The sequence below is a fragment of the Scleropages formosus genome, chromosome 12 (assembly GCF_900964775.1).
Source record: "Scleropages formosus chromosome 12, fSclFor1.1, whole genome shotgun sequence".
Lineage (NCBI taxonomy): Eukaryota > Metazoa > Chordata > Actinopteri > Osteoglossiformes > Osteoglossidae > Scleropages > Scleropages formosus.
This window is the reverse complement of record NC_041817.1, coordinates 12742788-12758449: the sequence shown is the minus strand read 5'-3', so window position 1 is coordinate 12758449 and position 15662 is coordinate 12742788. Positions and strand designations below refer to the sequence as shown.

At 45.8% G+C, this 15662-nt stretch overlaps 1 protein-coding gene across 1 annotated transcript; it reads right to left on the bottom strand.

The window, feature by feature from the left end:
• Positions 1 to 9658: 9658 nt before the first annotated feature.
• Positions 9659 to 13574, bottom strand: gatd3 (glutamine amidotransferase class 1 domain containing 3). Its single transcript, XM_018758041.2, has 7 exons — positions 13226 to 13574; positions 11936 to 11988; positions 11692 to 11802; positions 11485 to 11604; positions 11297 to 11389; positions 11029 to 11185; positions 9659 to 10754 (listed from the first exon to the last, which is right to left on the bottom strand). The coding sequence occupies exons 1-7, from the start codon at positions 13355 to 13357 to the stop codon at positions 10626 to 10628; spliced, it is 795 nt and encodes a 264-aa protein (XP_018613557.1). The 5' UTR covers positions 13358 to 13574; the 3' UTR covers positions 9659 to 10625.
• Between the last annotated feature and the right edge of the window lie 2088 nt (positions 13575 to 15662).

Sequence of the window (15662 nt, the reverse complement as noted above, 5' to 3'; positions counted from 1 at the left end):
GAGAAGATGGGAATCCATTATTTATTATTGGTTATAAAACACTTGAAAAGCAGAATACAAAAGCCGGGGATTGTTTCTGTAGCATTAACCACGGCATGGGATGTCCCAGGCTTTTCAATGTCCAAAGTAATTAGTGTCATACAGGGAGAGGATTGGAGATGTTTCTCTGCCCCCACCTTCCCTCTTTCACTTCACCTAATGAAGGGGATGGGCAGGAGAAGGGGAGGGCTCTTTATTGCCCCCCCACCCCCTAACAGCAGATCTTGTTTTTTTGGTAAGAGTTTAAAAGTGATTTGTAGTACTCAACGCCCCTTTGGTCATACTTTTTGTACTAAATAGGTACACACAATACCATTGTTCTGCAGATGCCCGATGTGCTAGAAGAATACTTTCTCCACCTTTTCCTCTCTGTGTCCTCCTCTCCCCAGCACAAATGGATCAGGTCTCACAATAGCCCTGTGAGGACGAGCACTGCTGTCATCTTCAGAACACTAATATTTCCTCTTTGACAGCAATACCCTCTTCTCCTTCATTGTTGGACTTCTTTTCCTGCCCTGATTCATCCCTTGCTAACTGAAAGGAAACATGTCTGGTTTGTGTGGATGTTGTCTTGCTGGCTGTCCTCTCACCTATACAGCTCTTCTCCTAGCTGTCCTCAGCAACACACTCCTTTTCCCCTCACTCATCCTTTGGTTTGTCACCCACTCCCAGACAAAAGACTGCAGCGGATGTTGGGTATGAGAAGAAAAGTATTATGAGCTTCCTGGTCAGTGCAACCTAGTCAGTCAGGTGTGATCAACTCTCCCTGTGAGAGATCTGAGACCACTTGCACATGAAAAGGTAAGGAAAAGGACGATATTTCCTAAATTATAGTGCGACAAAACTAACCATATATTAGCTTTCCTGTCAGGCAGCTGGAGTGTTAGCTTTGCAGAGTGACTCAGATCCTCAGCGACGCCATTGTGATCAAGCCATTTCACTGCTTGAAGAGAAGTACAAGACAAAAAGAACACACTGATTTAATTAAAGCCACAACTCTCAAGTTTTGGTGAGGGGGGCTTTGATTTGGAGAAAGAAAAGCAGCTTGGGGAGGATGTGACACTGGGGAGAGCAGGGGGCCTGAGGGCGAACAAGGGTCTAGGGTGAACAAGGCAACATTTTCTTTTCCCTCTTTCCGTGGCCACTCGTTGGTGGTGTCCGGCTCGTTTGTCGGGGCTGTTCTCTTTTGTTGCGGTAGACGGGATAGAGGAGCATTTGTCAGCGTGAGCCAACATGGAGTGCTCCTAGTCACCCACCCTCCCCATGCCCACCCATCGATGGAGTCTCCATTAGTGTCCCCTCCCCATCGTAAAACAAGGGGCTCTGAACAGTGGGGGCATTGTGTCCTCCTCAGAGGCACTATACCACCCAGAGTGTGCACCCCTTTCCTAGGACTGCATGTTCACTGTCCTACTGTACCACAACTGACCTGCAGGCCAGTAGTCCCTACTTCATCCTGTAGGTGTTCTGAGTCAGAACTGCCCTGCGGAGAAACAGGTGTAGCCCTCTTGCCCCGGGGTTTGACTAGGGTTCCAGCCAGGCCACCCAGCCCCAGTATTCCGCGAAAGCGGGTAGCCAAGGTGATTATTTTAAGGGATGAGGAATTTAAGGAAATAGGAAATTATGACCCCAGGGATAAAGAGGAGACAGTGGGTTCAAAACTGAGGTGGCGGGAGAGATGTCGAGGGGCGTTCCCAAAGGGATCCCTTAACACGAGAGGTCAACAGGAGGACTGATGGACGGTGACAGGCTAACAAAACAGAAGGTGGTGTAGAAGAAGGGAGCAGAATGGGAGAGAAAAGACAGGAGGTGAACAGAGCTTGTATGCTGGAAGAGACATGTGTGTGAGGCTGTAGGGTGTATTTTTATGGCCCTCGGGGGGGTGGGGGTGATGGTGGGTGTAAAATCACCTAATCACCAGGGAGGCCTTTGGGGCCTTGTACAAACTGAGTATGAGAAAAGTGAGAAAAAGACAGGGGTTAATGGAGGTCAATGTTGGCCACCTAGGAAGCTCACCCCCCCCCTCCCCCCGAGCCCCCCCACTTCCTCAGTTAGCACTAAAGGGCTGTAATTTACTGCTTAACCACTCTACAGGCATAGCACAGCCTTTTTTCAGTGCGCTACAAATACGGTAATGATCAGAACCCCTTCAGCGTGGAGCGCAAGGTCTTGGGGGTGTCCTCGACCCTAAGAACACCCTGAAGAGGACCGCTGTCCCCCACCCCACCGCAGATTCTGACGACATGAGGTTAAATGGTGTGCATCTGTTCCCTCATCGGTGCGATTGCTACCCGAGTGAGGAAACTGCAGAGTATCTACCTGTTTTCTTTAACACGTGAAGACATTTTGGAAGAAAACCGTGCCGCAACGGAAAAGAGACCTTGTGTCTATTGGCAAGTTCATGTCTTCAAAAAGTGTAATGTCTAACATTTGGTCAGTAACCAATTTTCAAATGTACCTGAGTTTTTTTTTTTTTTTTTTTTTTTTGTGGCTTCGAGAGTTACGTTAGAGTTAGCGTGAAGTTTCCACAATATGTGTGCGCAAGTGTGTTAAAGGGCAGGGCGAGGGTCTCATGGTTCAGCCCTGCAAACAGCTGGCCAAGAGATGCAGGCCACATCTCCCAATTTGTTTCATTGCCCGCTTGTTCCCTGCTTTGCATTTCTGGACATGGCAGCTACACCTGTTGGATTCGTGAGCTGTCTGGGTGGAGGGGAGGAGAAGTCCGTTTTCTTCGTCCAGAAGGAAATGCTTTTGGACTTGCAGACAGATGTCCCGTGTCGCTGTGGGGAGTGCATGTAGCTCCTTCTCTGGGAATTAATTCTTGTCAGTCAGAATCTGAGATTAGGGGCTATCGCTATAGACAACAAAGATTTAATGTGAATGTCTTCAAGATTTTTTCAGTATAATTATTAACGTACTGAGTATGTAAATAGTAACAATAGTAACAACTCAGCACGTATGAATAGTTGTGTGGAGTCTATACTTTCATTTGCATAAGTCAGTAAATGAAATGCAAAAATCATTTTACAAAAAAGAAAATTCAAATTTCTCACATAACTGACCACCGCGGTCCATGTACGTCGAGTTCGTTTTTCGATTCGAAATTGAAAAACAAAATGCGAATTACGATACCATTCGTTTTGAAAAATGAGAAAAATTGATTTTTATTGTTTCTGAACACACACAAAAAAAGAAAAGAACTTATTAATTTTCTCTTTTCATTTGATCATACAAAGTATAGAAAATCAAAATCTCACAATACCAAATATGATGAATGCCTTAAAGTGCACAATATTCCCAATGTAACACGTAGCCTCACCTAGAACTAGAACGTTATGGTGCTTTTAACACTTGCGCTTAATTAGTAAGATTCTTAAGTAGCACCTGAAAAATCCTGCCGATTTTCTCGGTGGACATGCCATCCTCCCTTGCTATCACTCTCTTGCTGCTTTTGCAAAGTACGTAGGGATCCATAATAATTTCTGAAAAACTCGGAGCAAAGGCAGCATGTTCGATGAAGCCACTGACGGATTATGTGCGGTTTCGATTAGTTTACATCCGGGTTGTTCAAGAATACCGCAAAGCGAAATAACTTAGTCAACGCGTTGGTGGTTGGTTGCTCGTTGTCCCCAGATGAAGCATATTTTAAATATTTCACATTTTGAGGAAAAAAAGGGGTTTTAAACAGTTATTTCATCATCCATTTTTTTGTTTTAAAAATGAAAAACAAATTGAGGCATCGTGATTCGCATTTTGTTTTGCGCATGAGCATGCAGTAAGGGCAATTCAGAGTCACCAGTCCACCTGAAGTGCATCTCTTTGGATTGTGGGAGGAGAGCCATGCAGACACACGGAGAACATATAAACTCCACTCAGACCCAAACCCACATTCTTTGGCACCACCCGGGCACTGAGAGACAGCAGCGCTTTTTGCACCACTGGCACGGTACACTGTACATGCAAACTCATCTGTGAAATGAAAAGATAAAAATAATGCTGGCTACTATAAATCTTAGATTTACTGCATACAAAAATGTTTGCTTGAAAGAGAATGAATCGCAGAAATAAACATCTGATGTGCAGTTTTGTGTCTTTCCTACAGACACTCTTACATCAAAGTGAGTCCACTGACAAAACCACTGAAATGCTTCTTGGTTTTGGGAAACCCAAAGACCAACTTCCAACAGCTTCTGTGCCATCTCGATTTTCATATCATTCAGTGCCTTTTTGACCTCAGTCCTGCAGGAATATTTTGCCTTGGTGTAACCCAACCAACCAATGTCTACAACCACTTGTCCCGAGCAGGGTCGCGGCGAGCCAGAGCCTAACCCGGCAACACAGGGCGCAAGGCCAAAGGGGGAGGGGGGACACACCCAGGACGGGACGCCGGTCTGCCGCAGGGCACCCCCAGCAGGGCTCGCAGCAGGCACTGGCCTCGATGTACTATTAACGTAATATAGTCAGGACAGGAAAGTAGTAGTAATAGGTACTATGGGCACTTTGGAGCACTTTCCATTTCAAATCGAAAGTATTATATTAGCGACTTGCAAGGTGGGATGAGTATATTCTGAAACAAATACCAACAAAATTCACAGATTTTTAATAAAACTATTATTTGAACGGGGGGGTGCGGTGGCGCAGCGGGTATGGCCGGGTCCTGCTCTCCGGCAGGTCTGGGGTTCGAGTTCCACTTGGGGTGCCTTGCAATGGACTGGCGTCCCGTCCTGGGCGTGTCCCCTCCCCCTCCAGTGTTGCCAGGTTAGGCTCCGGGTCACTGCGACCACTTGGGACAAGCAGTTTCAATCAGAGTGTGTGTGTATTTTTAAAAAAAATGTTTGGTCTTCTTTATATTATCTACCATTTAAAGTAAAAACATATGTTTAAATGCCTTGGACCAATAGTTTCAGCTGAGCTGTTATTCAACACACGTTTAAAGAAACATGTTCAGAATTTATTTACGCCTTTATCACCACCCCCTTTTCCTGACATTGTTTGAATTACTGTTATTTCCTCATCCTTTCTTCTTATAGTTGTACTTTTTATATCTGGATATTTATTGTAAAAACAAACCTGTATATTTTCATCAGGAGAGCGTGTGGAACGGGGTGGGGAGGATGGGTGTATGGACAATAATTCCACCAGATTTTGGTAAACTGGAAGGCAAAACTACATTAGTGGTTTCCGTTTCCTGTCCCCAGTAGCATCACCTCTCGTGCTGTCAGACTCCTCACCAGCGGGACGCTCCCACTACGCTTGTTAGTGTCCACAGAGCAAACGCTACCCATCCTCACCCTGCATTACACATCACCCTTCTCTGTGCACATGCCCAATAAAAGTGTGCGAAGGGGGATGGGTGCAGCATTCTTATTAATTCACAATTTTGTTTGTTAATCCGAGATTTCCATATTCATGAGATAGCCGTCCCTGCGACTAATTCCAGAGACCACGTCTCACTCCGTTTGCCTTCTCTATAAGTTCACCCTACGTAGCCATTACACTTGAACTGAGGTGTCAAACGAACAAGTGACCACAGGAGCAGACGATGACGTACTCTTATGTAACACCATGAAATCTACGAGAATATTTTCATTAATAGCAACATAAAAAATTAAAATATATTTCTAAATTAGGTCTTTCTAGGAAGTTTTGCAATACTACTCAATAGATCATGTTTGAACGGTGACTTCAATATTCTGTGGTCGCTGTAGCGTAACATTTAAACGTATTCTTTGATGTTTATAGCTCCGAGTTATGAGGATTATAATAACGACACGGTGGGTTCAGATCCAGGTTTGAATCTGACGCTGCATGCAGTGTGCAAGTTTTCCCTATGATTGTGCGAGTCTCCTCTCACAGGCCATAGACATGCGTGGAAGAATGTAATTTTACACAGGTTCCACATGCTACCTTACTGTGAAACCAGGTGCGGAGTCCCAATGAGCCGACTTTAAGCGAATGGTACTTATATCATTTTTTGGAGCCCTCCAGTAAGGCAGGAAACCAGGCAGCAGGACAGAGAAAGTGCCAATATTGGTGATTTCTTACTCTACTAGTTTTTGACAGGAGGCAGAGGAACAGCCATCATGTTATGTGATTTTCACTTTACGGTTTTTCCCCCCATGCCGTTTAAATAAAAAACCCTCCGCTTGACGGTCTGCCTATAAGTGCTCGCTCGCTTACACACACAGAGAAAGAGAGAGATCCTAAGTCTGCTGTCTCTGACATCACATTGTCCTCATGCCTTGCTGGTGGAGCTGCTTCGTTAGCCTCCCTTTAATGAGCAGCTTAATTGAGCTGTCTTTCAGGCCACCTGCCTTAGGCCTCATTAACATACTAATAGGCCTGCATTGTGTTGCCCTGACAGACTGGACCGAAGGAGGGGGCAGAGTGAACGGAAGAGTGGCAGAGGGAAGGGTTTGGAAGGAAACATTTCTGCAACAAGGGAACGGACTCACATTGTGGGATGGGGGTGGAAGGAAAGCGCCCTTAACAGATAGAAAGTCCGTGAAAGAAGTAACCAGCATGCACTGACTTTTTGGTAAAACCATCACACAATTCAATTTGTAGCCACAGTTTAAACAAAACAAAAGGCACTGCAAACCATCTGAGAAGATGGTAGTGGTGCAAGGCTGTTCTATGTGCCTGTTGGCTCAGCCCACAGCACTCTGGGAGCAGAAGTCCGGCGATCCCGTCTGACCCCACTTTGAGCGAAGTCTCCCTTCCCATCCTAGACATAGACCTTTAAAACACTTTCTCGAAGACAGTGAAGCAAAGGGATCGTACCCTACGGGTTACTGTGCCAAGGTGCCCGTGAGATGAGTTAGCACAGCGAGAACACTCAGAATACTGTAATAAAAGTCATTAAAAAGGCTTTGCCAAACTGGTCTCCTTTACGTCCTTCATTGCCCCGTTTTCATTCTTCACCTCCTTGATCTCCACCCTTCTGCTGACCGGATTGGTGCTGAATCATCTACAGCTGACATTAGGCCAAAAGTGATGAGCAACCAGCTGTTGTATGAAATGATGACATCTTGCTCAAGGTGCATATCCTTGGGCAACAGACAGCTTTTACTGCGGTCAGTGTGCACCGTGTACCACAGCAGCCTCAAACACAGCACAGGTGCTCCTATCGAAGAGAGGAACACAGTGCATCAACTCTTTCCTGAGCTGTAACTCTTTTTCCAAGTAAACATAATATTTAACACATTTACACAACTCGGTATCTTTACTGGGGAAATGTAGTCAGGCAGGAGCAGGAGGTGCAGTTTGACCCAACAACCTTCCAGGTCTTTAGGGACTATTGTGCCTGCTTCTCCTGAGCGAATACAGCACATACATGTATAGAATGTATTAGTTTTTGGGTGCAGTATCACAGACGAGATACTCTGTTGAGGGGTACCATAGTGGTCCTACTGGTGTTCCGGTACTTCTGTTGAGCAATACGTACTGTATAACCAACATTTTTTTAACGTTTCACAGGCTGCATGGTGAAATATTTCAAAATGTGGGTCACGGAACGCAACTTAGCTGCTGGTAGGCGGGTGAGAGGAGAAGTGACAGAAAAATACTGTGAATGCATCACTTCCATTCAGTCTTCTGGCAGAAAAAGGCGACAAGTAAGAAAGAGATGGAAAAGAAACGTAAAGGGAGGAGAACGGGAGGGGTGTCTGTCTGGAGGCGCATTGCTGGGATTGAGGGAACACAGGGAGGTCATGGTCGTGAAGCAGAATGCTTTCAGCTCAGAATGAATAACTAACTAAACAACCTTATGCTAATGACCACCACCATTTAACCGCACAAAAATCACAGCTCCCTTCACACTTCCTCTCCATCATTCTTCCTTCTGGGCTAATTGCTCAACCCTTTCTCCTTAATAGAGGGCTTCTGTTGAGAATTAAGCTCCATATTGTACCCTCCTTTGCTGCTTCTCTGGCCTGTTGCGCTCTACCACCTTGCACCCATATTGGTCCCAGTCCCCTGACCCCCAACCGAGAATACCAGTGGTTGTGGGGACCACGTGCTGAGAGGAACAAAGAGGAGCAGGTGGGGTCAATGCTGGGGTAGCAGGGCATTGCAGACAGGGCACACTTCTGTGGCCAGATTCTCCTGTCGCAATGGCACCGGTGCCTGTGTCGAGCAGCTGTCTCCAATCCACGGAGTGTATCCATTAGCGGGAGTCACAGAAAGCACACACGGGTATTTGTAAAGGTAACAACACTGCTCTGACAGATGCCATTCAAAGCGGATTAAATGGCCAAAAAAGAAACCTTATTTCAGTTTTAACCAATAATTGAAGGATTCTTTATTCTCAACATTTCAGGGCCTATTAATAGAAAAAAGCCAGGACTTCATCAATTTATACCTCTCCCTGGTAATTAAAACATCCAGTGCCCAGAACTAGTGGATCAGATCTACAGGATTTTACCTGCTGGTTCTCACATGCTCCGCCCCACCAGCTACTCCCTTGTACTTTACGATCCACACATACTAAACCAGATCAGCAAGATTTCTCCTGCTGCTGTCCACCACATGGTCTACTACACCCCTGACCATTGCCCAAGCGATGAAGGGGGAGGAGCTGTAGGACATGCCTGCAAAGCTGGAACAGGCTGGGCAAAGGTTTTTGAGCCAAACATGTCCCTCCCTGTTCCACCCCCTTTTTACCCATCTCGACCTGCTGCCATGGACAGACCTAATCCTCTGATCTGCATGCCAGGGAGTGTAGGACATAGTAGATGGAGAGATTGTCTGAGGCACTTCTACTAATGCACCGAGGCTTCAGCCTATTGTGGAACGCCTGTGATCCCTGTTCAGCTCAAGAGTGAGAAAGCAGAGCAGGAAAATGAAAAAAAAAGGGGAAAAGAAAAAAAAAAAAAAAACACTTCTGGCAACTTTGGTCTTATTCCTATAAAACAGCCAATTGTATGACTGAGAAAGGACAGGAATAGAAGACTGGAGTGAGACAGAAGTCCTGGTAAGGCTCCCATTGGCCGCATCCGCATGCCGGGTTCAAGCTTCTTCAAAACAAGACAAACAAAGGGGAGTGACCAGTGGGGCAATGATGGGTGTGTGGGGGGGAATTTGGCACAAAAAAAAAAAAAAAAAAGTTTAACACTAGTCGCTCTAAAGACTCTACTCATTGGAAATCTTCACATTTGTCCCAACAAACTGGCCTTAAATCTTGTTTGCAGACCACCAACTACCTGGGAGAGTTTCGAATCTTAGCAAAGAAAGCATAGGGCCTTTAAGACACCATTGACTACTTTTCAGTATGTTGGGGAAAAAAAAAAAAAAAAGCACAATAAGGGATCGAGCCAAAAAGATTCCAGTATTAGTGATTTTTGCTGCATAACTGAGTTTCATTAATTGCTCTTTAAAACCCGATGGGATTACAAGGTTAGGAAAAAATTTCTTTCATAGTTTTAGCGCTTTGGCCAAGTAAATATTGCTTGAAAACGTAAAACAGTACCTCGTCATGTCACCTTGAAACAAGTAATCCTGGCCGCGCACAACCCTCAAAGTAATTTTTCCTGGGTGTCTGAACACAGAGAAGGTAGACACAGACCACCGTGACTAGACAGTTAAAACTTTAATTCAATCTCTGGCTTCATTTTAAACAAAAAGGTACAGTGGAGCGAGAAGTCAACAGGCAACTCTGGGACAACCACATGCGGCAGGTCAGCAGAGACACAAATTCACCCCAGGGAAAACTTTCGGCTCCCCATCCCATGCCTGGCCTTTCGCTCCTTTAGTCCTTTGAAAACTACACGGGCAAATCTCACCAAGCGCCTACTTGAAACCCCCAGCACCATCTCTATCTGTAATGAATCTGGCTTCACACCAAATGGATCCGAGATTCGGCCTGTCTGGGCTGCAGCCTGAGACTCCCACACTGAGCACCCATTTCAATCCCACTGTAGAATATAGCCGCTTCCAAACTCTGCAGTGCCCCTGAGCCTGTCTCCAAACGCACAAAGAAGTGCACTGTAACATTTTATTGTCCCAGCAAATATCACAAGATGATTCCACATAATTTTTTTTTAAAAAAACAAGACAGATAATGTGCACAAATACAAACTTTAATGATATTTCAATTTTACCATCAGTTTATTCAGTGGGATCACTGGCATATTGATTGCTGTCACATAGTTTTGCTACAAACAAACATCTGTGAATTTTTTTTTAGTTGTCAAAATTATCATATTTAGAATTTAAGCATACCATTCAAACGCCTTTGTATCGGCTAAAATGAGAAAGAATACGAGTGCCCTCTCCTGGACACTTACTATTTTGCCTATAATCCAAATTTCATTGAACTAGCACTATACTTCCCATCACTTTTACAGTAGCGTTGTTTGTATTAACTATGCAGCTGTTTTACATTCTCAATAATGCCACCAAAGACATCACTACTCACCTGCAAGAGAAATTATTGCTGAGCACATTCAAGAACTTTATCCAGCACAGAAATAATTCTAATTCTGAAATCAGCCATAAATGAAAGTGCTTATACCAAAAGAGCATGATGTATAGAGTGGATGAGTAGCAGTCAATGGGGCGAACTGGTATACCAGCCTGGGCTCTCTTCACTTCCCAGATAGCCTCAACACATCTCTCACCATGACGCCAATGCCGTCAAAGATAAGGTGTAGCTTGGTGTCACACATGAAGGCTGGAGACGTCACCACCTTGTTCTTCTGGTCTACGTGAGCTTCGTACACCACCGGTTAAAGAAAGCGCTCAATACTGCCGTTCCTGCGTAACATGCAAACACACTAAAATACCTAATTGTGTGAAACAAAACCTTTGCAAACCTGTGTGAGAAAGGGGCGTACCTATGCTAAACATGTACACCTGTGCATGACAAGGGTACACCTGTGGGCATCTGTGCGTAAACAGATATGTGCTCACGTGTATGATGGGTGCTCCTGTCCCAAACTAACTGTTGGCAAGCGTTGTGAAAACCTGGAAGGTTACGATGAAGGATATGGTAACATCTTTGACGCAGTGCTTCGCACCCAGAGACGTGATGGCTTCTGCAGTTCCAGCATATGGCCACCTGCCCCCTGCCTCCTCCTCATATCCCACAGTGACCTCAACCCCTGGAAGCACTTTAGCCGCCAGCACTGGGGAGATGCAGCAGAGCCTGCAACCGCACAGAGTTGTTGCTTCAAATCCTCAGACACTGTATGAAGCACTACCCCACCTTTGCCACACAATACTCCAACATGACAGAGCGTCTGACAAGCAGACTCACCCTATGGGCTTTCCAGCTTTGTGGAAGTCTTTGAGAACGCGCTCCACGTCTTCAATCACCTTGCAGTCCTTCCCATCCACCGCAAACGTCGACCTGTCCATCAGAGACACAGAACTGCCATCAGACAGAAGAGAAACAGAGAGGAAGGTGGTGGTGAAAGACGCTGCCAACTCAGCCGCTTCACTCACAGGTTTTTAGCAGCTCCAAATCCACCAGGGAAGATGACTGCATCGTGGTCGCTGACTTTCAACTGGGCCAGGTCACTGATGTTGCCGCGAGCGATGCGCGCAGACTCCGACAGAACATTCCTGCCAGGGATACATGCGGAAACATGGACATGAGCCTCTTGCTCCTCCTGCCCCTCTCTGAACAGCAACCCCCATTTGCAGCCTTACCTGGACTCCTCCGAAGGCTGACCCTTGCAGTGGTCAATGACATGCATCTGGCTGATATTGGGCGCAAACATCTGCACCTGGGCCTCTCCCCGGCTCAGGTGCACAAGAACACTGGCCATGAGAAATATGGAGACAGCTTCACGCACTGCTTTAACCACAGAGCCTGTGCCAAAAGGACAACGAGCCATTCCGCTTGGCAAGCGCTATCCGACGATGTGATAAGACAGGTGGACGGAATACATACGCCGATGCCTCGTGAATTTCAGTCCCATCATACACTCCACAGCCAGACAGGACCTGCACAGAAACCACATGTCTGTGATTTCCACAGCTTGCCAAAGAGGCCTAACATCTCCACCAACTGCTGGTTTACCAGCTTCGTTTAAACTCCCCTAGTATCAGCTACACCTCACCAGTGCAGTACAGCAGCGGTTTTATACTGAACAATCCTACAGCACAAATATCAGAACTTACCCTGAATTACTCCAGTAAAGCTACCCAGCTGTAAAAATAGGTAACTAGTTGTAGGAATATTAATGCTGTAAGTCGTTTCGGAGAAGAAGCATCAGCAAAATGAATGAAAGTAAATCTAAGACTCTTACAGAGACTACACAGTAAAGAAAAATAAGTATGTAAGCTATTATTATGCATATTATTATGAACATGCTCATGCAATGTATTGGTTTCTTACTCATGGCCACTTTTTTGGAAATTTACCATGAGACACACGGTCCGCATTTAAGGTAAAACACTTTATAATACATTCTCCCCATGTAATCCTCCACTACACTGCCACCTGCCCACTTTGATTATTTTATGGTGCCTGAAGCACAGAAGTAGCGCGTGAAATAAGAGCGTTGTCTTGCTGAAAAACAAAATAAACATAATTTAACCCCTTAAAAAAGAGCTGCAGATGTGGGGCATTTGTCTGCTCCAGATGAGAAATGAAATTCTGTCTAGAAATTTGACGAAAAGTCACAGCCAGCCACTTGCGCCTCACGTAATTTGAAAGAAGGAACTAAATTATTTGGCACAGGGGAGAATTCATTATTTATTTAATAATAAGCGCGACTGCACAGTTCTGTGGAGGCAGCGCAGAGACAGTCTTTGCGTGCGTTTATAAGGGTTAGAGCCCCCTCTAGCGGGGGCCGGCAGTACTACCGCTGATCCAGTGCGCTGCGTGTGTCCGTGGAACGTAGCAGGCAGGACTCGATAAAAAACGGCCCACTTCACATACCGAGCGCTTTAACCTTCGCGTTTAACGCGTTTGGAAGCTCGAGTGTTGATTTCCAGGGCAAAAGGAGTTCCAAAATCCTGCTCAGGAGCTCCCAGTCCCGCTCATACGTCCCACACTGACCTCGTGACGTCCCCACGCACACACAACCAGCTCTAATAACTGCCGTCAGGCGAGTCAGGGCAGCCGGTCCTGTCACTGTGCTGGAAAAAGCTAATTACAGCAGCAGCCTGAGGTTGTTGTTGCGGCCTGGGGGTAGTAAGGTCAGCGAGTACAGTACAGTTACAGTAGAGTACTTACTACGGCCACTCTGGGAGCGGTGCACGAGGCGCTGCTATGGAAGGAGCCCAGGCTCGCGCGCTGGCCGCCGCACGCGGCCCTGGACACGCGGGCGCAGGAGGAGGCCGCGAACCTCGCTGATAACGATAACATGGTGGTGAACAACGACACAGCACACAGACAGACGGCCGCGCACCGAAACTTCGTCAGAAACCGAAGCTTATCGCACAAGTACAACCATACCGCTACGCAAACTGCAGCACGTGAGTTTAGCTAAGTGAGCAGTAAGATTTAACCGTAGTCTTGCTTTTTGTCAAACGCACTCCCACTGCCCCTGCAGCGTCTATTGAAGTCGCTCGCGCTGGCCCGTTACTGGTTGAACTTACCGTAAACATTAGAAAAGCAAGCGGGCGTAAAGGTACAAACGTTTGGGTTAAATTCAGTAAAGGATAAAAAAAAAAGAGGTACGCACATCTTTCAGCTCATGGAAATGTTTTTTTTTTTAAACATTTGTTACTTTAGTAGTATTAGTATACAAAGGTATTTGCATTCTATAGCATTAGGAGATCGGCTGTAAGATGCGAAGTGCGAAATGCAGTAATTTAGGGTATTTGACAGATTTGGTGATAAATGAATTTAGTAAATAATTCCAATATTAGGATTTCAGTAAGCATATAAAATATGAAATTGTTGTAATTAATCCAGTTAAAAACCATAATCAAAATATAAGATGGCAACTATTACCATGATTTACGGTAATTCCCTTTTCCAGATGCACTGATTTCTTTCCGAGACTAGAGCGCCCCTTCGTGGTGAGAAATAATCCTACAGCAGTTCTTGGAAGAGATGTAGGTCTTGTAAAAATGTTTAAGTACTGCAGTCCCCGAATTACGAACGAGTTCTGCTTCCTCAGTCTGTATTTAAGTCGGATTTTTTGACGTAAGTCACAAAAGTTAGGTATGGTGGGTATCTAATGTCAGTTTGGCAAATTTTGAATTATTGTATAGTATATTGTGTATCTTTCTATGCATAAAAAACATTAAAGAAACACTTTAGATACACTAAAACATTTAATATAACACATACACACACACACATTTTCGGAACCGCTTGTCCCATACGGGGTCGCGGGGAACCGGAGCCAACCCAGTAACACAGGGCATGAGGCCGGAGGGGGAGGGGACACACCCAGGACGGGACGCCAGTCCGTCGCAAGGCACCCCAAGCGGGACTCGAACCCCAGACCCACCGGAAAGCAGGACCATGGTCCAACCCACTGTGCCACCGCACCCCCTATTTAATATAACAATACAGTAATAATAATAGAATGTAATGATGTGATGATGATAAGTGTAACTACAGTATTTATAATAGGGAGACATAGAAAGAGATAACAGTAAATGTTACTACTGTGATGATGAACAGAGGACACTGAGGAGGCTGGACCCAAGTACAAGATTGTTTATTCAGAATCAAAGGACTAGATGCGTTCTCATGGTTGGGGACAGGCAAATGGTCGGTCGATTGGCGAACTGACAGAGGCGAGGATCTGAAATCATGGTCGAGGGACAAGGCGGGTGGTCGTTACCAAAGAGACGTGGAACAGGACTGGGAAACGATGAGAGACAGGACTTGGAAGAGCAGAGCAAGGGAGGTTTGGGAACATGCAGGCTGGGGGTGGTGGTTGTTTGGAGTGAGATTCCGCAACTGGGAAGGGGTTGAGAAGTGTCTTTTATAGCCGAGTGCTCTCTCTGAGAGAGAGAGAGAGAGAGAGAGAGAGAGAGAGAGAGAGAGAGAGAGAGAGAGAGAGAGAGAGAGTGTGTGTGTGTGTGCACGTGCAAAACACACACACACACACACACACACACACACACACACACACACACACACACACACACACACACACACATTTTCAGAACCGCTTGTCCCATACGGGGTCACGGGGAACCGGAGCCTACCCGGCAACACAGGGCGTAAGGCCAGAGGGGGAGGGGACACACCCAGGACGGGACGCCAGTCCGTCACAAGGTACCCCAAGCGGGACTTGAACCCCAGACCCACCGGACAGCAGGACTGCGGCCCAACCCACTGCGCCACCGCACCCCTAACGCACGTGCAAAACATTAAAGAAAATTTAATCTTCCCTTTTTCCATTGTTCAATGGTGTTTCACCTTTCACTTAACTATTTACTCACTAGTTTCAGTCGTGATCGTTTCCTTTTTCTTGGATGCATCACATTTATGCTTTGGTGCCATGGTTAGGAGGGTAAAAACAAAAAAAATTAAAGTCAAATACAGTAACACGGTTGATGGGAAAAGAAGGAAGTCTTTCTTACCTGGGCTCATGCACCCCGCCCACGAGCCGACAAACTGCTGTAGATGCGCAGTGTTTTGATGTTCGCGAAGTAGCACCCGTTTATTATTACAAACTATTGTATGTACAGTAACTTGAATTTTT

Excerpts from the sequence above, each read along its gene's own strand:
- gatd3 (XM_018758041.2), bottom strand. The coding sequence starts at position 13,357 with ATGTTATCGTTATCAGCGAGGTTCGCGGCCTCCTCCTGCGCCCGCGTG. Across the intron at positions 11,803-11,935 it reads GAAATTCACGAGGCATCGGC|TGTTCTTGTGCACCTGAGCC; the intron begins GTATGTATTCCG and ends TCTCATGGCCAG. Across the intron at positions 10,755-11,028 it reads ACTGCGTCAAAGATGTTACC|GAAGCTCACGTAGACCAGAA; the intron begins ATATCCTTCATC and ends CCGGTGGTGTAC.